General features: G+C 35.9%; 1 protein-coding gene across 1 annotated transcript in view; it reads left to right on the top strand.

Moving 5' to 3' along the window:
• Positions 1-22,189, top strand: part of HMGCLL1 (3-hydroxy-3-methylglutaryl-CoA lyase like 1) — a 258,782-nt gene that overhangs the window by 145,084 nt on the left and 91,509 nt on the right. The window contains exons 6-7 of the mRNA XM_072642501.1: positions 14,850-14,913; positions 17,722-17,910. Of these exons, the coding sequence (XP_072498602.1) occupies positions 14,850-14,913; positions 17,722-17,910 (253 nt within the window). The remainder of the gene's footprint in view (positions 1-14,849; positions 14,914-17,721; positions 17,911-22,189) is intronic.

Genomic DNA, 22,189 nt, shown 5'->3' with positions numbered 1-22,189 from the left:
TTTGCTTTTATTTTTGTGCATATTTCTTGTTTCCTATCCCTCCTGCCTCCTCTACCTTACTTCTACCCATTATCTTGCCCTCCTGTTATTTCCCTACCCTCCTCTAAGTATCTGTCACCTATTTTCCCATTCCCATAAATCTAAACACTCTTTTGTACCTCCCTTTTATCTATTCCCTCATATTCCCCTCTAAAAATCACTCCCTTATCCTCTCCCCCCTGCCTATGATCCTACCATTTTATTTCTACTGAATTTAGACCTTCTAAATATATCTATTGTTTCCTCTTAAGCCCATCTGGAGGAAAGTAGATTACCAGAACTGCCAATCCTCCTCTGTAACCATTCTCTGTCTTGTACCTCATTTGTAAAAAAGTGATTACTCTTTTTACCTGCTCCTAAATGCTTTTACTTTTAAAATTCATATCATACTCAGTTTAGTTCCAATCTTTGTTATGAACTATTCAATTATTGATAAGAATCTTAGACACACATTTTACATTATATATGTATATATATACACATATACATATATACATGCCTACATACATACATATATATAATAAATGGTCTGTCTTTATTGAATCCTTTATAATCAGTCTTTGATATGTAAGTTATATTTCTCTTGGCTCTTGTATGGCAAATATATTAAGTTCAGGTTTTTTTTTTTTTTTTTTAATAAAGTCTGAAAACTCTGAGAGTTGATCAGATGTCCTTTTTTTTTTTTTATTCAGGATTTTGCTGAACTTTGCTGGGCATGATATTTTCAGCCAGAGCCCCAGTTGTTTTCCTCTTCAGTATATAATGTTCCAAGATCTACAATCCTTTAATGTCTCTGCTGCTAGATCTTGTGTGTTTCTTATTGTGGCACCATCATATTTAAATTGTTTTATTCTTGTTGCTTTTAATATTCCATCTTTATAGTGGGGGTTTCAGAATTTGACTATGATGCTCTTATAAATTTTCCTCATAGGATATCTTTTCAGTGGTGATTGATGAATTTTCTCTATTTCTACTTTCCCCCCTGTTCTAATGTTTCAGGACAATTTTCTTTAATTATTTCTTGTATTATTGTATCAAGATTTATTTTTGATCATACATTTCAGTTTGATTATTTTTGTTTTCTCTCAATCTCTTCTCCAAATCTATTGTTTTTCATATAAGATGTTTCACTTTCTCTTCCATTCTTTCATTATTCATATTTTAATTATTTCTTGATCTACAATTTCACTGGCTTCCTCTTGCCCAATTCTAATTTTGAAGGTGTCATTTTTTTTCCTTAAGATTCTGTATCTCCTTTTCTAATTGTTTGATCTAACTTTCATAATTTTCTTGTTTTTCTTAGATTATTTTTTTTAAGTTTTTCCTCCATCACTGTCATTTGATTTTTAACATCTTTTTAAAGATCTTCTCTAACTTCTTTTTGGGCAGGTGACCATTTGACATTACTCTTTGGTGGTTTCTTAACTTCAATATCTTCCTCTCAGGATGAACCCCAGTCTTCTCTATTCCCATAACAGCTTTCTGTGGTTGGATTTTTTCTCCTTTGTCTGTGCATTTTTTGTGGCAATAACTTAATTTTTGTTATTACTTCTAGCCCTGGGATATGGGAGATGGTGACTCTTGTCCCAGATCTTCAGTTCTCCCCTCCAGCCTGGAACCAAAGGCAAAACTCTTATCTCCTGTAAGTGCCCACAGCCAGGACTTTTCTGCCCCTGCTTCTGCATTCACCCAACATGTGCTGGTTCCTTCTTGCCCCTGCCACTCTTCCCAACACACCTGGGTCTGGCATTCCTGGTTAGCAGAGTTTCCCTCAATCTTCCCAGTCTTTCTTGGGCTCAGATGCCCAACTCCCATCACTGTCCCAGGGGTAAAAGTTCCTGTTGAGACCCAGGCAGTCTCTCAAACCAACTAACCCCAAGGCTTGCTGCTTATTGTTAAAGCAGATCCTAGTCTGGAGGTATTTACTCTTCATAGGGACCAAACCTCCTCCTGGGATTTTTCTCCTGATCTTCTCAAATTGTCCCAGGAAGACTCCTGTTATGCCCCTATTCTTATTTATTTTTACTCACACTTTGTTTGCCCTCAGGCACCATTTTATGTCTTTTGTGATAGAAAATCTTGAGAGCTTAGAATTTTCTGACCTACCCACCATCTTCCCAGAATCCTCTCTATGAAAACTACTATCAAGGGAATTTGCATATTTTAGGGACAGCGTAAGGTTACCATATCCCCCAAATTTGAGAGACTGAAGCACAGAAAACATCCTCAGGCAATGGAAGGGAATAAAGTCAAATAGTGTGGAAAGTAATTTTGTTTAAAAATAACAACAACCAGGAATGGAAGGAAAAGATTGAAATGTAAGAATTTGAAGAGAGAAAGCTTCACTAGAAGTTAATTCCAAAGCTAATAAACCAGTAGTGAGACTTATAAAGAAGAAAATATACATAAATATTCTCAAAAGGCCTCAATAAAATGAATATATGTTGTGCTTGCAATATGTCATTTGTAGAATGTGAAAGTAAGCTAAACAAAAAATATAAAATGAAAAAAATAGATAATTTCTACGGATTCTCAAATCTAAAGGAACAATAAGTAATCCTGGAATGCTCCAAAGGAGAAATAAAAATATTAGAAGAATAAATTAGGACGGAAATTAGGTCAAGGATCAAAACCCTCAAGAAACAAATAAATACGACTAGCAAAAGATTATACAACTTGAAACACATGATGAACAATCTTTTCAAAATAGTAGAAGCACTGAAAAAGAGAATCATATATTTAGAACTTAAATGTACCAAAGTAGAAGAAAATTTGAAAGAAAAGAAGCAAAAGACAATAATTTTGAAAGAATCCATTAAAGATTATAAGAACCCAAATAGACCTACTGTGAAGATAGGAGAGATAATTAAGTCTCATACACCCTCCAGGAAAACAACAACAACAACTATTATAAATTTTTAAAGCCTTTATATAGGATACTGTAGGAAACACCAGAAGAAAATTTTCCCAAAGTTTAGACAAACGACAAAGTACTTATTGATAGAATACACATACTGCCGAAAGACAAAAAATACAAAGGTGAAAATTTCAGAGTAACTACTGTTTAAATTTCAGATTTTTAATACCTAATAAGATATGTTGCAAATGTCTAAAGGAAAAAGCTATTAAGGAAGATCAATTTAAATTGATCAGAACCATTTTGCATCTGTGAAAAACCAGATTGAAATTGTATTGAAATTGAAAGTAGATTATGATGTCCCTAAAAGCAAAGATGATCAGAAAACTTTCCTTTTCTTCTTTTCTGCCAAAATAGCCACAGAATTGAGCCTAGTCATTCATGAGGGGAAAAAGATTTACCACCAACAAAAGTGAAACACACAAGTAATTCCTACAAAAAATGCAGAGTTGTGCAGAACATTCAAATTGCAAGATCTTCAAATAAGAAAAATACTAAAATGACAAATATGTGTAATTCCTAAGGAAAGATTAAGAAAAAATCATGTTACTTCTAGGCCAAGATAAGATTCTTTTTTCCCTTAATGATTGAAAGTTAAAACAAAACAAGAAAGATAATTAAGGGACCAATAGTTCTAAGGGTTTTAGAAAATAAGTGGAACTTAAAGAGAAAGGAAAAAAGAAAGAATGATGAAATGTGTTAACTTTCCATCTGCTAAAATGCAAGTTCCTTTTTAAGTGATTTTGTTTTGTTATGCATTGATAACACAAAAAGAAGTTTCTTGAATGGAGAGAGAAGAGGCAGTAGAACCAAAGTAGTCAGAGATACCTAGATAGAAATACAGAAATAGTAAGACTTTTCTCTCTCTTTTTTATTTGTTTATTTATTTTTAGTTTTCAACATTCACTTCCAGAAGTTTTAAATTATCTCCCCCTCCCTCCTCTCTTCCTCCCCAACATGGCATGCAATCTGATATAGGCTCTATATATAGGTTCCTTTTAAACACATTTTCACATTAGTCATGTTGCATAGAAGAATTACAATGAATGGGAAAAACCATGAGAAAGAAAAACAAAACAAAACAGAAAAAAGAAAATAGTTTGCTTCTCTCTGCATTCTGACTCCATAGTTCTTTTTCTGGATATGAATGACATTTTCCATCATGAGTCCTTTGGAATTGTTTTAGGTCATTGCATTGCTGAGAAGGGCTAAGTCTATCACAATCAGTCATAGCAGACTATGACTGTTACTGTGTACAATATTCTTCTGGTCCTTCTCACTTCACTCATCATCAGTTCATTTAAGTCTTTCCAAGTTTTTCTGAAGTCCTCCCTTTTCATCATTTCTTGTAGCACAATAGTATTCCATTACATTCATGTACCATGACTTATTCAGCCATTCCCCAGTTGATGGGTAGCACCTCAAATTTGCAATTCTTGGCCAACACAAAAGGAGTTGTTATAAATATTTTTGTACCTGTTTTCCCATTTTTATGTTTTTTTTGAGATACAGCCCTAGAAGTGGTATTGCTGGATCAAGGGTTATTCACATTTTTGTAGCCCTTTGGGCATAGGTCTAAATTACTCTCCAGAATGGTTAGATTAGCCCACAGCTCCACCAGCAATGAATTAGTGTTCCAACTCTCCCACATCTCCTCCATCATCTACCATTTTCCTGTTTTGTCATGTTAGCCAATCTGATAGGTATGATTTGGTACCTCAGAGTTGTTTTGATTTGCATTTTTCTAATCAGTAGTGATTTAGAGCATTTTTTTTGTATGATCAGATAACTTTAATTTCTTTCTCTGAAAACTGCCTGTTCATATCCTTTGACCATTTATCAATTGGGGAGTGACTTGTATTCTTGTAAATTTGACTCAGTTTTCTATATATTTGAGAAATGAAGCCTTTATCAGAGATACTAGTTATAAAAATTCTTTCCCAGTTTTCTGGTTCCCTCCTAATCTTGATTGCATTGGCTTTGTTTGTGCAAAACCTTTTCAATTTAATGTAATCAAAATTATCCATTTCACATTTTATAATGTTCTCTATCTGTTGTTTGATCATTAAATTCCTCATTCTCCATAAATCTGATAGATAAACTGTTCCTTGCTCCCTTAATTAGTTTATAGTATCAACCTTTATATCTAAATTCTGTACCCATTTAGACTTTTATTGTTTTATACAGTGTTAGACATTGGCCTATACCCAGTTTCTACCATACTCTTTTCCAGTTTTCTCAGCAGTTTTTGTCACATAGTGCGTTTTTATCCCAGAAGCTTGGGTCTTTGGGTTTATCAAACAGTAGATTGCTATGATCATTGACTGCTACGTCTTGCGTACCTAACCTATTCCACTCATCTATTCCTTTATTTCTTAGCCACTACCAAGTAGTTTTGATAATTGCTGCTTTATGATATAATTTAAGATCTGGTATGGGTAGGTCACCTTCCCTAGCATTTCTTTTCAGTAATTCCCTTAATACTCTCAATCTTTTGTTTTTTCAGATGAATTTTGATATTTTTTCTACCTCTATAAATAGTTTTGGTAGTTTGAGTAGGATGGCAGTGAATAAGTAAATTAATTTAGGTAGAATTGTCATTTTTATTATATTAGCTCAGTCTACCCACAAGCAACTGATGTTTTTCCAATTATTTAGATCTGACTTTATTTGTGTGAAAAGTGTTTTGTAATTGTGTTCATATAGTCTCTTTTCAAGAGTATGTAGTTCTTTTTGGAATACTGTAAAAAAGAGAGATACTTAGTTTTCATTCTCTATTGCAAAAGTTTTTGTTAAATAAGGATACTCACATGATGGTGTTCATGGTGACTTTTCAGCATCTAGCTTACGTGCAGTTTCTGGATCTCTTCATCCCATGGGAATCTGTGTGGCCTGTACCCCAAAACACAAGCTTAAATGAAGACGTATCTTGTCAAGTCTGAAAAGCTGTTTTGGGGAGTTGCTGAAGGGATCTTTTATTTTTTCATTCCTTTATATATTAAGTAAAAGGTGAGTAACTGAAATCCAGAGTCTCATTGATTCAAGAGCAGAAAAGCAAGTAGGATTGGTCATTACAGCAGTCAGCTGAGAGAAGACTTCAGCTGAGTGATTACAGATTGATCAGTGAGACCTGATCTCGTTGGCTGGGTTCCATCAACAGCTGTTGTCCAGTGTTACTCGAAGTTGAGAGAGTTTTTGATCTCTGCTACCACCTCTGACTTTAGAAGGAAACCTAGAAGGTGTTTTTACAATTGCAAATAAATTTGCAATTAATAATTACAAATTCTTGTTGAGGTAGCTTAAAGAGTAAGATTTAACCTCTGTTGCTGTGAGCTTAATTTTCTTTTTAAAATTGTATTTATTTGATTTTAGTTTGCAACATTCATTTCTATAAGATTTTGAGTTCTAAATTTTCTACCCCATCCTCTGCTCCTCCCTCCTTAAGATGGCATGCAGTCTGATAGAGGCTATACATGTACAGTCATATTAAAAATATTTCTACATAAGTCATGTTGTAAAGAAGAATTAGAACCAAAGGGAAAAACCATAAGAAGGAGAAGAAAAAAGAGAGAGAGAAACTCTCTCAATTCAATCTGCATTCAGACTCCAGAGTTCTTTCTCTTAATGTGGATAGCATTTTCCATCATGAGTCTTTTGGAATTGTCTTACATCACTGCATTGCTGAGAAGAATTAAGTCTGTCAAAGTTGGTCATCATTCAGTGTTGCTGTTATTGTGTACAATGTTCTGGCTCTGCTCACTTTATTCAGCATCAGTTCATGTAAGTCTTTCTGAACTTTGCCTGTTCATCATTTCTCATGGCAAAATAGTATTCCATTATATCTATATACCACACTTGTTCAGCCATTCCCCAATTGATGGACATCCCCTCAATTTCCGATTCTTGGCCAACACAAAAAGGGCTGTTATAAATATTTTTTGTACATAAGTCTTTTTTCCCATTTTTATAATCTCTTTGGGATACAGATAAACAAATACAAATGGTATTGCTGGGTTCAAGGGTATACACAGTTTTATAGATCTTTGGGCTTAGTTCCAAATTACTCTCCAGAGTAGGTGGATCAGTTCACAACTCTACCAACAATGCATTAGAGTTCCAATTTTCCCAATCTTCTCCAACATTTCTTTTTTCCCTATTTTGTCACATTAGCCAATGTGATAGGTGTTGTGGTACCTTAGAGTTGTTTTAATTTGCATTTTTCTAATCAGTAGTGATTTAGGCCATTTTTTTATATGACTACAGATAGCTTTAATTTCTTCCTCTGTAAAACTGCCTTTTTGTGTCCTGTGACCATTTATCAGTTGGTGAATGATTTATATTCTTAAAATTTGACTCATTTCTCTCTATATATATTAGAAATGAGACCCTTATTTAAGAACTGGCTGTAAAAAATTGTTTCCTAGCTTCCTGTTTCCATTCTGATCTTGGTTGCATTGGTTTTGTTTGTGTAAAACCTTTTTAATTTACTGTAATTAAAACTACCTATTTCACATTTCATAAAGTTCTCTATCTCTTGTTTGGTCATAAATTCTTCCATTCTCCATTGATCTGACAGGTAAACTATTCCTTCATCTCCTTATTTTCTTATGCTATCACCCTTTATGTCTAAATCATATACTCATTTTGACCTTATTTTGGTGCATGGTGTAAGATGTTTATCTGTGTCTAGTTTCTACTATACTATTTTCCAGTTTCCCAAAAGTTTTTGTTAAATAATGACTTCTTATCCCAGAAACTGGAGGCCTTGATTTTATCAAGCAGTAGATTACTATACTAATTTGCTACTGGGTGTTATGAACCCACCCTATTACACTGATCCACCACACTTTTTCTTAACCAGTAACAAGCAGTTTTCATGATTGCTGCTTTATAATAAAATTTTAGATCTGGTAAGGCTAAGCTGCCTTCTCTTGCATTTTGTTTCATTATTTCCCTTGACATTCTGGACCTTTTGTTCTTCCAGATGAATTTTGCTATTATTTTTCTAGATGTATAAAATAATTTTTTGGTAGTTTGACTGGTATGGCACTTAATCACTAAACTAATTTAGATAGAATTGTCATTTTTATTATATTAGTTGAGCTAACTGTGAGCAACTGATATTTTTCCACTTATTTAGATCTGAATTTTTTGTGTGAAAAGTGTTTTATGATTGTGTTCATACAGTTCCTGGATTTGTCCTAACAAGTTGACTCCAAAATATTTTATTTTGTCTACAGTAACTTTAAATGGAATTTCTTTTTCTATCTCTTGCTGCTGGGCTTTGTTAATAATATATAGGAATACCAATGATTTTTGTAGATTTGTTTTATATACTATAATTTTGCTTAAGTTCTTTATTTTTCAAGTAGTTTCTTGCTTGATTCTCTAGGATTCTCTAAGTATACCATCATATCATCTGCAAAGAGTGATAGCTTTGTTTCTTTTTTGCCTATACTAATTCCTTCAATTTTTTTTCTTCTCTTACTGCTAAATTGAACATTTCTAATACAATAATAGATATCTTTGTTTTACCCCAATCTTATTGGAAATGTATCTAGCTTATCACCATTACATATAATGGGGTGTATGGTATGTTCAGGGAGGACTAGTACCATTGATGTGATGGCTACCAAGCCCTTTTTGGGATCTTTCCACCTCACCCAACTCTCACCTGTGGCACCAAGAAGCTGCAGTATGCACAGTGGCCACACCCCATTAAACAGTTTTGGCAGATGGGCCAAACTAGATTGAGGGTAACCAAGGGTTCTCAAACCCCTTGGTAAGTTAGGGGGGTGTCTACCCCAAGCATGTCAAGACTTCCTCTGGTAGAATGGATGGATGAGAATAATTTGTTTTAATGGCCATGAAGGCAGATGAAGCAGGTGATGTGGAGCACTTAAAGTTTGGGTAGACACTGCAGATGCCAAGGTCATCCACTGCATCCTAAGCCATCACCAACCATCTTGACTCTGTTCTGCCACTGGACTATTATGACTACAGAGGAGAGAATGAGGCTTATGACTTCGTGCAACTTTGCCTCACTTAAATCCAATTTACACACGAATCAAAAGATGTCACCATACCATTTTACTGTTATGCCTCAAAGTCCTATGGCAACAGGCAAGTGATGAAGCAGCAGGTACAGATACACTGGGAGCTGCAGTCACAGTCCTGCACATAGGTGGCCCAGGCCATAGTGTCATTTCTCACCCAAAGCAGCAGTGGGACTCGGCAGCCCCTGGATGTCTGAGCGGCCTTTTAAGGATCATACTGCTCACCTACCAGTTGGAGGAAGAGGGCTAGAAAAGGTGCCCTAAACATCATCTTCATATGCAACCCTGACCTGATTACTATGGCAGGCAGGGAATTCCAATATGTGGTCGAAACACAAGAAAATGTACAAAATATACATTGAAACATGAAATGTGTTCGCACTAATAGGCAACACAAAATCCAGTAGACCTGAAAGAAAAACTTCTCTTTTTGCAAGAGAACTCAACAAGTATTCCATCCAAATAGCAGCCATGAGTGAAACAAGTTTGGCAAATGAAAGCCAGCTTGCTAAAGTTGGAGGAGGATACACATTTTTCTGGAGTAGCTGCAGAGAAGGGAGCACCATGAAGCTGGCATGGGTTTTGCAATCAAAGCTAATCTAATCAGCAAGCTTGTATGCCTGCCAAAAGGAGTGAATGATAGGTTCATGACAATGTGAATGCCACTTGCAGGAAAACGCCATGCTAGCATCATTAGTGCCTATGCTTCCACCATGACGAACCCTGATAAAGTCAAAGAAAAATTTTATGAAGACCTAGAGACCTTTATCATCAATGTGCCAAAAGAGAACAAGGTTATAATTCTGGGTGATTTTAATGCTAGAGTAGGCTCCAGACTACCAGACTTGGCAGGGAGTCCTAGGGAGGAATGGAGTTGGAAACAGCAACAGCAATGGTCATTTACTGCTGAAGACTTGTGCATCACATGACCTCATCACTGACTTCCACTTACCTAAATGCAATAAAACTTCATGGATGCACCCTCGCAGCAAACATTGGCATCTAATAGACTATGTGATTGTAAGGAGAAGAGACAGACAAGATGTGAGAGTGACAAAGGCAATGTGTGGTGCAAAGTGCTGGACTGATCATAGACTTATCCTTTCCAAGCTAAATATTCACATTCATCAAAAGTGCCCCCCCCCAAGGCAAAATGACTACCAGAAGAATTAATGTCAACAAATTAGAGCTGTTTTCTGAGCATGAACAATTTGTTACTAGCTGGAGGGAAAGTTGAGCCAGCACGCAGTTGTCAACTGTAGAGCAGAAAAGGAGTGGGCAACCCTCAGAGATTTTGTGTACAGCACTGCATTTGCTCATCTGGGTCAGAACACTCACAAACACCAAGACTGGTTTGATGAAAATGATGGGGAAATTCAGAAGCTGCTAAATGAAAAACGAGAACTCCACAGGATTTACCAGTAGGATAAATCTTCCACCTCTAAGAAGGCAGCTTTTAATTCCTTCAAAAGCAAAGTACAAACAAAGCTTAGAGAGATACAGAATTCCTGGCTCAGTAAGAAGGCAGGTGAAATTCAGTTTTATGTTGATAGTAACAATCCAAAGTGCTTTTAGGATTCCCTGAAAGCTATTTATGGACCAAAAACCTATGGTGCATCACAGCTATTCAGTGCTGATGGAGCCACATTGATTAGTGATAAGGACATGATCCTTGAGAGATGGGCTGAACACCTCCATAGTGTTCTCAACAGATCATCATCAAGCAATGCTGAGGCCACTGACCATTTACCTCAGGTTGAAGTCAATCCCTCCTTAGCTGAATTTCCAACTGAAGAAGGGGTTTTGAGAACCATAAGGCTCCTTTCATGTGACAAAGCACCTGGTGCTGATTATATTCCAGCTAAGATTTACAAGGTAGGGGGACCACTGCTCATACAAAAGCTGACTGAAATTTTCCAGGTTATATGGCAAGAGGAGTTTATCCCCCAGGAGTTCAAGGATGCCTCCATTGTCCATCGCTATAAAGGTAAAGGGAATAGATTGTTCTGCAAAAATCACGGGGGGGGGGGGGGGTTCTCTCTTTTAGTCATTGCTGGCAACAGTTGGTTACAACAAATGGAGAAGTTTTGAATCCTATGCATAAGTTCACTTACCTTTGTGGTGTACTTTCCAGGGATGTACACATTGGCAATGAGGCTGGTGCACACATTGCCAGAGCTAGCTCAGTTTTTGGGAGGCTCCAAATAAAATTATGGGAGAGAAGAGGTATTAGATTGACTACCAGACTGAAGGTCTACAGAGCTGTTGTGCTTACTTCATTGTTGTATGCCTGTAAAAAATGAACAGTTTACCAGTGCCCTGCCAGGAAGCTGAATCACTTCCATTTGAATTGTCTTAGAAAGATTCTGAGGATCATCTGGCAGGATAAGGTACCAGACACTAAATTTCTTGCTCAAGCTGAACTGCCAAGCATTCAAACTATGCTTCAGAGGTGATAACTCTCATGGACTGACCACAATGTTCGAATGCAAAATAAGTGCTTTTCAAAAAGACTATTTTATGGAGAACTCACGTGGGACAGGCGATCACATGGTGGTCAGAAGAAGTGATACAAGGACACTCTCAAGGTCTCTCTCAAGAACTTTGGATTTGACTGTGCAACAAGGGAGACACTAGCACTCAGGACCACTCAGCATGGCATATCCACATCAGAAAGGGTGCTGTGCTCTATGAGCAAAGCAGAATTGAGACAGCACAAAATAAACGTAGGATGGGCAAATTTGGAGTATCTACCCCAAATATTCACGTGGACTATATGTGCCCAGACTGTGGTAGAGCATTCTGAGCTCATATTGATCTGATCAGTCACAGTCATACACACTAAAATTTCACTTTATCCTGGTGAGGTCATTTTGGTCCTTCTTGAGAACAAAGGACAACCACCATTACATATAATGTTTGCTTTTGGTTTTAGATAGATTCTATTTATCATTTTAAGGAAAACTCCAGTTATCCTTATGCCCTCTAGTGTTTTCAACAGGAATGGGTGCTGTATTTTGTCAAAAGCTATTTTCTGCTTCTATTGAGACAGTCGTATGATTTCTGTTTCTTTTTGTTATTGTTATTTTTGTTATTGCTGATATATTTTGCTGTGTGTTGAACTAGCTATATGTTTAACAATCTTGAACCAGCCCTACATTACTTATATAAATCCAACCTGGTCATAGTATATTATCCTGTGAACTCCATTTTCAATGGACAGTGAAACATCAAGATGAGTGAATAATTGTCTGGCCTGGTTTGTATATCCTAGCAATAGTTTGTATGATGAGCTTTTTAGTTCTGTATCTTAAAGAGATCTTTTTTACCTGAAAAGCTAATACTTTCTAAAATGGCCTTTTAAGGATGATGGCTAATTGAAATAATTTATAAAATCTGTGTTTGAGTAGAGAAGAAAAGTTGCTTAAGTGGAGGAAAGGTAATTGAGTAGAAGAAGAATTACATGCAAAATTACCCAATATTCCCCTTCAAAGAACTTTAAAATTCTGGAGAGTTTAATAAACCTACTTTATTTTCCAGAAAGGCAACCTGAGGGCCTCTGTATAATCTGACTTAAAGGAAGTGTTTGCGATTACAGTAATGTATTCTGAAGACCCTATTAAGGATGAATATTAGTTAAAGAAATTTGTCACTGCTTCATCAGTTCAAAAGCCAAAGAACAGATGCTTTGCCCAAAAGGAATCTACTAATACCTGAAAAACAACAATTAGTGGAGAAACAACTTTGAGTGGTGCAGGTTGTTTTTAAAGGCATCAAGGATACCAAGTTCTTCAGTTCATAGTTGTGTATTTCATAGTTGTGTATTTCCTTGAATACATGAGATTTCTTCAGTAATATGCTTCTCAATTAGATTTTTGTTTAAAAAAAATCTTCTATTTTTCCAACTACATGTGAAAAAATTTTAACATTTTTTAATTTCAAGTTCCAAACTCTCTCTTTCCTTTCTTCCCTTTCCATCTCATTGAGAAAGCAAGCAATTTCATAGAGCTTATACATGAGGAGTTATGCAAAATATATTTCCATATTAGTCATATTGTGAAAGAAAAAACAAAAAAAAAAACCTCAAGAAAATAGATTTAGAAATAGTTTGTTTCCATCTATATGCAGACTGTTAATTCTTTCTCTGGAGGTGGATCACATTTTTTTTTCATCATAAATCCTTTGGAATTTTCTTATATCATTGTATTATTGCAAATAGAAGTTATTCACAGTCGATCATGTTAACAATATTACTGTTACTGCATTAAATGTTTTCCTGGTTCTACTCACTTCACTTTGCATCAGTCATGTAGTATATCTTCCCAGATTTTTCTGAAAGTATCTGGCGCATCATTTCTTTTACTACAATAGTATTCCATTGCAATCATATGCTGCAACTAGTTTAGCCATTCCCCAGTTGATAGAAATCCGCTCAATTTCCAATTCTTTACCATCACAAAAAGAGCTGCTATCAGTATTTTTGTACATGTAGATCCTTTTCCTTGTTGGATTCCTTTCACCTAGGAACTCCTGGGGTAGAGGGTCTTGACCAGCAAGATCCTCATCTTAGAAGCAATGAATGAGGCGGGAGGCAGGATATAAGGCAACTCCATTTATTCAGCTGAGAATCAGGGTTTATAAAGGCTGTAACCACAATCACATGCAGGCTGAGCTCATCCCATTACTTCTCTGTCTCATGACTTACCCACATCCTTGCACCCAAAGCAAGTAACGAAGCTTATCTTGTTCCTGAGGCTAGTTCCTGAGTTCCTAGACCCAAGTGCAACTTTTCTGCAAAGAACATCAGTATCTGCAGGAACATCAGGTTCCAGGGTCATGGAGAGCTTTTGCCAGGGTTTGAGTAAGCACAAGTCCCACGGGAACAGGCTTTGCCTTAGCTATGGTCTTGATCACGGGACTCACACTCCCCTGAGCCCTCCACATTTCCTTTTCTTTATGTTTTGGCCAGGATGTGGAATTTTGGATTGGGGATTAATAGGGATGATGAGTTGACCTATAGGGTAATTGATTGGCATTACCCTTCAGGAAACAATAATATTATTGATTTTATTTCTGTGCCCAAAGAAATGGGTGGAAAGGTAAGGGTGAAGGGCTGTACATAGCAGCAGGAATGAAATGACTGAATGGACTGTGCAGCATGGAATACTAAGGTCATAATGAGCCTAGCTGATGTTACAACCATTCACTTAAACCAGTGGAGATACTGTAGCTGCAGAAGAGGAGTTCAAAAGCTGGGCCAGTTAACATCCCAGTCTCTTTTTAAATGGTTTCTGGCTGCCTCATTGGTGACTAGTCTTTCTACCTCTTGCAATTATCTTTCATTACTTATCGTTTTCCACTGAAGAACTGTTTCTTATTTCTCTTTTTGTATCTCTGCCACCCAGCACAGTGCTTCGCAATGTACATTTGTTGCTGTTATGGAGTTGTTTCAGTTGTATCCTATTCTTTGTGACCTTATCCTTGGCAGTGATACTGCAGCAGTTTGCCATTTCCTTCCTGGCTAATTTTACAGATAACAAACTGAGGCAAACAGGGTTAAGTGACTTTCCCAGAGTCACATAGCTAGTAATAGTCTGAGACCATTTTGAATTTAGGAAGATGAGGCTTCCTGAAAACAGGCTTAGCGCTCTACCCACTGAGTCACACATTGTAAGTGTTTATATATCTGTTTCATTAAATTGATTGGAGTGAAAACTATTAGAAAATATGTCTACTTGAAGCATATCTGGTTATTTAACTTATTTACAATGTAATTAGACTAACCTGCATGCTATACAGTGGATATATATTTACATAATTATGTATTTTAAATTTAGGTATGTTTCTTGTGCTCTGGGATGCCCATATGAAGGACAAATCGCACCTGAAAAAGTGGCTGAAGTAAGAATGCATCTATTGTCCTTAGATCATCCTAAAATTATCAAGATGTTTTGAATTAGCCAATTATTTTCCCTGTCTTGTTTAATCTGTGCAAAGTTCTATAAAAATGACAATACCCCTACCAATACATTCTTTTTTGCTCATTATAAAATATGTAAACACAGGAAATTTGATTGTTAGAATTACCGTTGGCTGACCAACTCTGTTGGTTCAGTGGGGGTGGGATGGAAGGAGAATTGCCTAATTCACTTTTGGGCAAAAAAGAGATTATATTGATTGAATCAATTTTCCAATTTCAACCATATGTGGTAATATAGTTTTGTTATAGTCATACACATATTTTCTTCTTAGTGGTACTTTTGTTTCTATAATAGAATGTATCTGAAATGCTTTTGAAAAAATATCATGAATTGGCCCACTGCTAAGGTTTTTTATTCAGCCGTGCTTAACTAAACACTGAATTCAAAGGGACCTACATTTTGACGATTTGCTCTGAAAGCTCAGTTGTGCTAAGGATAGTAGCGGATAACAAATTTAGAAATGAAGACTGAGGAATGGCAAGCATGCACTCTAATCTGTCAGAAGCTGTTCCTCTGTTATTTAATTAAAATTCTGTGATTTTTTTTTTTCAAATGAGGAAAGTATATATCCTGGTTCTCAAAAACTTGAGGTTGGATATATGAATACAACCACAAAGAAATGAGTATTCTTTTCTTATTTTTAAAAGGCAGCATAGATATTATAATTTATTTTTTATCATTTCCTATCAGCACATTTGGTGTATGCTAGTTTCTTTCCTACTGTTCATTTTTTTGGACTTGGTACAAGTCATTTTTCATATCATTACTATTCTTGAGTTAAGCCAGAAAGTACTTTTAAGGACATTAAAATTCAAAGAAAATAACTGTAGATTAACAATAAAACATTCCAGTGTGGATTAACAGGATTTTAGTTCTTGGGTGGCTAAAGAATTTGCTTGGCTTTTGGCCTAATCATTTTTGGTTTATCCCAAGATCAATAATGAACTCTGTCAGATCTCATTTTGCTATTATATCACAGTCAGATTTTGGTTGAGACTTGTTTTGGTTGTTCCTAAGAGTCTTCCCTTGAAATGAAAAAAAAAAAATCTCGCCAGAATGCAATGCTCTTTCTCCCCTCCCCCTTTTTTCCATGTCTGTCTCCTTAGAGCTTTAGAGCATTTCCTGACTGCATGGAGTCTTAGGAGATCTTAGTCAGCTGACATTAAAATCATCTGAGTAAAATTCAATAAAGTTAAACTACAGTATGAAGAATCCATATTTTAAAGGAAAATACAATTGATATCTTCACACATTAGTAAACTTAGTAAAACTTTTACCAGCATCTCTGATATACTTGACTTACTTCATAAAGATCATGAATGATTCCAAATTCTTAACAGTATCTATTTTATTTTCAAAAGATATGTTAAAAAAAAAAAGTCTGGCAAATCCAATCAGTTAACATTTGATGAAATGAAATTTAATATCTCAAAAGAATCTATGTAATATAGTGTACAGAAGACTGCTCTTGGAGTAAGAAAGATCTGGGTATAAATTCCTCATTTTATGCTTCATAGATGTGAACCTAGATTACTTAAATCTTACAGGATGTCAGTTTCCTCATGTCTAAAATAGTACAATAACACTTCTAATGTCTTCCTCAAGGAGTTGCTCTGAGGTTCAAATAATGTGCAAAGTACTATAGAAATACCAGTAATTATTATATTTAAAAGAAGAGCTTTTTATTTACCTAACCCGTACTATTTATAATTTCTTTGAAAGAATGAACACTGTACAACACACAACCAAAGTATGTCTTCAATTAGATGTACCAGCTTCCTTAGGCAACTTCCAGGGTTAACTAATTTCAATTAAATAAATTATGACATTCCTTCAGAAGTGTCTCAACTCAGGCTACCCTTTACACACACTGGCAGAATTTCTCTGAAATTCTTGACTAGCTTGCAAAGACAGCTACCTCCAAGAAAACATGTAGACCTTAAAGTGCATCTCAGGCCTGCCCCCCACAGCTGAGGAAATTGAGACCTGTAGGTCAAATGACTTACTTCAGATCAGTTAGTTGATTAGTGTCAGAACTAGGAAAAGGACTAAGGTCTCTAAACATCTATTCTTATATTTTTCTCACTCTATGCTTTTGCCTGTGAATTAGACAAAACTAAAGAATTTTAGCTTACAATTTTTTATACAGATTAAACAATATGTGATTGTATGCATGTTTCTTCTTTTGGGGAGATGTGGAGAGGTAGAAGCAAGCTAATGCTGATCAGTTTTGAGACTTACAGCCTTAGGTGTCTGTGAGTATTGGACGGTTAAATTGCCCACCGTCATGTAGCCAATATGTCAAAAATAAGACCTGAACCCAGGCCTACCCCACTCAGATGCCTGTGCCCAATGTGATGAGCCACTGCTTCATAAATGAATGTGATGAAATATTAATGAAGACAATCAGTTACATTATAGCATTTTTATTATAATGATAATTATTACTATCTAAATCAAGATTTAGAGTATCTTGTCTGATTATTAGGGCATAATGTAGCGAAAAAATATGATCCCATTATTTTCGTCATTCTCACAAGCTGTTAGGGGCTTCGTACAAAATATATCTGTTATTGCAAGTTATCTTGAAGAGTTAGTGTTTTTTTCACTACAAAGAATTTTTACCTCTAAATGATCTCTTCTGCCGGATTCTGAGGCTTATGTGCCTGTTTGTTTTTCATGTCTGTTCAGTTTCAGCATTTTAATAGAACTTCTCCTTTCTCAACAGGTGTCTAAGCAATTGTATAGTATGGGCTGCTATGAGATCTCTCTGGGGGACACAATTGGAGTGGGAACTCCTGGAAGTATGAAAAGAATGTTGGAAAGTGTTATGAAAGAAATCCCACTAAGTGCTCTCGCTGTTCACTGTCATGACACATATGGGCAAGCTTTAGCAAATATTCTTACAGCTTTGCAGGTAAATCCAATCCATCCTCCCTCCCTTCCTTCTTTCTCCTTCCCTCCCTCTCTTCCTTTCTTCCTCCTTCCTTCCTTCCTTTCTTCCTTCCTTCCTTCCTCCCCTCCTTTTTTCCTTTCTTTTCTCCCTCCCTTTCTTCTCATCTTTCTTTTCACTTCCTTTTCCCTTCATCCCTCTCTTTCTTCCCTCCCTTCTTTTATCTTTCCATGTTGAATTTTGCTTTTTAAGTAAAAATAAAATTTTTGAGGATATATTGTAGATGTGTGCTTACCATGAAGAAAAGGATAGAGGAAAGAAAAGTTGTGATCATTTTAAAAGTTTTTCTGTCAAGATTAGAATTGATCCATGTCCATCTGGGCAGTTAATCAATAGATTATAGGTGTTTAAGCTGTCATAGCAATGTACAGTAACACTGATTAAAGGGCATGCAGCCAACTGGAAACTCCCAGGTTATTCATACTCTGAGAGAACTTACATTGCCTGGAAAATGATAAAAAAAATACTTCTTTCAAAAGTTACATTTGAAGACTTCAAACAAATTTAACAGATTTTTAGGAGTCCTTTGAAAAACTGTACATTTCATTGTATACATCAATGCAAGAGTAAGAACCTAAGCTTTGTTATTAAGCAAATGTAGTTCAGGTTGTTTATTTGTAATAATGGAATACCAAACTTACTTTAATTTTTAAGGGACAATGGGAAAGATTTTCTTAATCTATTCAGTTTTAGAGATGCAAGCCTGAAATTTTCTCTTAACTACTAACAAGGGAGGAAACGAGGTATAAACAGGGACCAAGACGTTTAATGAAGGAGCAAAGGATGCTATGAAGGTAGGGTCTGACTCAAGCCATCACCATCTGAGTTCAAGTTCTTTATGGAATGAAACTATTTGCTTGGATCACCTTTCAATAGGTAGCGAAAGGAAGCTTACTTAGCCATAAGATATAAAGAGTATTTCACAGGGAAGTTACAGCACTTAACTGATATGGATACGACCCTATTTACCTCCCAATGAAAACACATCTGGCCAGCAGAGCAGAATGTGGTAGCTCTCCTGCCATTAAGAAGATTACTAAATTTGATGGATTCCAACTCCCTATGGATGAGCATTTTTATTCCCTTAGGTGATCAGGAAATCATGTCAGTGTGTCTAGAGTCTATGAAGAAGCTCAGTTAGTCAACAGAGACACAGACCTGGGCCATTAAAGTCACACTGACTGCTTTGTCATCATTTAGAGGTCAATGGCCTAACTCATGTTGGGGAAGAAGGGGAGAAGCCTAGTGGATGTTGCTTTATCATAGATGGGTAATGAAAGAAAAAGGTAAGATTTTTTTTATCAAATCCTAGAAATAAGGATATATTTCCCTCAAAACCATTGAACAGTCCTTCAATTTGGATATGTTTTATCCCAACCTCATTAAATCCATAAAAGAGCTTGTCTTTCTCCCTATTTCCACCCTTTCTCTTTTTCTATTGAGAGTCACTGCTCTTCCAGGTATACAGTTTTATACATTGACAGTAATTTTCAGTTTGTCACTGTCCTCTGCATCATATATCTGATAACTTGCCAAATTTTGATGATTCAGTCTCTGACATCACTGTCATCAATACCCTTTTCTCTTTTTTCTTTATCATCACCCTAATTCATACCTTCACATCTCACTTGGATTACTGCAATAACCTCTTAATGCGTCTTCATGTCTCAAGACTCCCCAACTCCTTTCCAGTATATCCTCCACATAAATACCAAGCTCAGGTCTGACCACAACATTCTCCTATTAAATAAAATCCAAGCAGTCCTCACTGTCTTTACAATCAAGTATAAATCATGTGTTTGAAAGTTACAACCTTTTAGAACTTGGCTCCAACCTATGTTTCTAGACTTGTTATTCATAATCGTCCTTCACGCAGTCTACAGACCCGCCAAAATGACCTTGTTCAGCATACACTAGATTATATCTCTCCTCTCTGGTGTTTCTGTACTTGCATTGTAACATTTTCACACTTTTGCATTGAAATCTTACATATCAAAGTGTATATTGATCTAATTTGGGGGTAGGTCCTTATTAAACTGTTTTTTTAGAATTTTGGTAACCTCTTCATCTTCTGCAACTGATGCTGACATATAAGCTATAATTATTTTTTTTTTGTGGTCTTTGTGAAAAAAAAAATTATGAGTACTACAAGGTAAGATGAGCCTTTGGGGCATATAATAAAACCAACTGTGTCACTTCCTTTGTTTGATTCTCTAGGGAGTAATTGTGAACCATTTATTTTCCTTTATAACAAGAATTCCAAGATTGATGTGATTTTGCAGTATGCCCAAGCATTGGTCATTGGACAAGTATCTCACATTTGGAGACCCAAGAGTAAAATGAAAGTTTATAGATGGTATAAAACAGAAGTTCTTAACATGGTTAACATGAGGTCTGTGAATTTTAAAAAAATGATAACTGTATTTTAATATGATTGGTCTCCTTTGTATTCCAGTATATTTTATTTTATGCACTTAAAAACATTCTGAGAAGGGGTGCAAAGACTTCACAGACTACCAAAGGGACCCATATCACAAAAAAGTTAAAGAACTCTGACTTAAAAACTGTGATTCTTAACTTACTCTTCACTGCTTCCCCTACCCATTAGTCACCCTTTGCAGTTGTCACTGCAGATATATGATCACCAATGGTGTTTGTTGGTTCAGTGAAGGAAAACTAATGCAGAGTCCAAGTTGAAAGGATTTTCTGTGTGTGGAGAGGTACTAAATATTCCTGTTTGCAGAAAATGATGGTGATTATGGTGGTTATGATGGTAGCATTTGTATAGCACTTTAAGGTTTACAAATCAATTTACTTTATAAATATATTACAAATGCAAATTTACAAATGTTATTTTATCCTCACAAAAATCCTAGAAAACAGATGTTATTATTATCCCATTTTACAGATGAGGAAACTGATTCAGACTGAGCTTAAGTGAATTTCCCAAGATAATTTAGCTAATAAATGTCTGAGACAGAACTTAAATTCAAGTCTTCCTAGCCCTGTTGCTCTATCCAAAGGCCACCGAAATTCCTCTGCTAGCTAATACTCTTCTGGATTCATAAAGTCAAAGCAAAGTAATAGCCATTTATTAAGAGTCTGCTATATGCCAGACACTGTGCTAAGCATCTAGGACATTAAGTTCTGGAACATTTCAGATATTCCTGGAAGAAATTCATATATATAGACAAAAAGTTTAACCTGACTATTGATAAAAAGAGAGACCAGGAAATAATGTTTATTGGTCAGATTGTTACATGCACTTAGATTCATAAGTAATAGAGCTTGTTCATCATATATATATATACATATATATATAAATATACATACATACATATATACACATACACACATATGTGTATATACATACATATATATGTACATGTATGTAGAGATAGTCCAAACATATAATGAGTCAGGACCATAGTTGAACAAGAGAAGAAGAGGGATCGGTTGCCTTTAAGATCCTGTGAGAGTGATTTAACAACCCCGCAAACAAAGGCCAATCTTTTTGATACCAAAATGTTACTGGTGTTGCAATATGGCAATGAAATATTTCAAATGAAACAGTCTCTACCATTTGAAATAATGTCCAAAAAAGTACATGATGATGCATGTTCTAGGTATAATCATAAACTGAAATATATAACCAACGAAGAACTTTGAAGAAAAAAAAACAATATCAGGTACCACTGAGGAAAGGTACGATAAGAAGAGACGGCTGATTATGTGGCCAAAGTGAGAGATGAAAGCTGGACAGCCATAATACTCTACTGGGCATGGTCTTGAATGCCTGTAGTTTCAGTTCCTGGGAGGCTCAGGCTTACATCTCTCTTGAGCCTGGGAATGCAGAACTAGAGTAGAATAAAGTAATCAGGCATCTGTGTTTAGTCCAGCATAACTACTTTGAGCCCCTGCAAATGAACAGGCCACCAGGGTCTAAGAGACAGAAAGGATCAGGGCAGAGCTCTTTGTTGACTAGTTATGGGATCATGCCCATGAATCCACCTTGCACTTTAAACCTGGTAGTTGAGGAGAACAACCCAGTCTTCAAAGTAAATAAAACACCCTAGGGAGATTGAAATTTTTGAGCACAGGAACTGTTAAATTGTTGTTTTTATAACTATAGCACTTAGCCTAGAGCCTGGCACCTACCAAGCACTTAGTAAATGTTTGACATGGAAACACAGAGGTATAAAATCTGTTGCAGTCTCACATCCCATGAAGGAAGGAGGCCCGC

Source organism: Notamacropus eugenii, chromosome 2 (genome assembly GCF_028372415.1).
Source record: "Notamacropus eugenii isolate mMacEug1 chromosome 2, mMacEug1.pri_v2, whole genome shotgun sequence".
NCBI classification, from domain to species: domain Eukaryota; kingdom Metazoa; phylum Chordata; class Mammalia; order Diprotodontia; family Macropodidae; genus Notamacropus; species Notamacropus eugenii.
The sequence above is the reverse complement of the archived record's forward strand: the minus strand, read 5'-3'. Positions and strand labels throughout refer to the sequence as shown.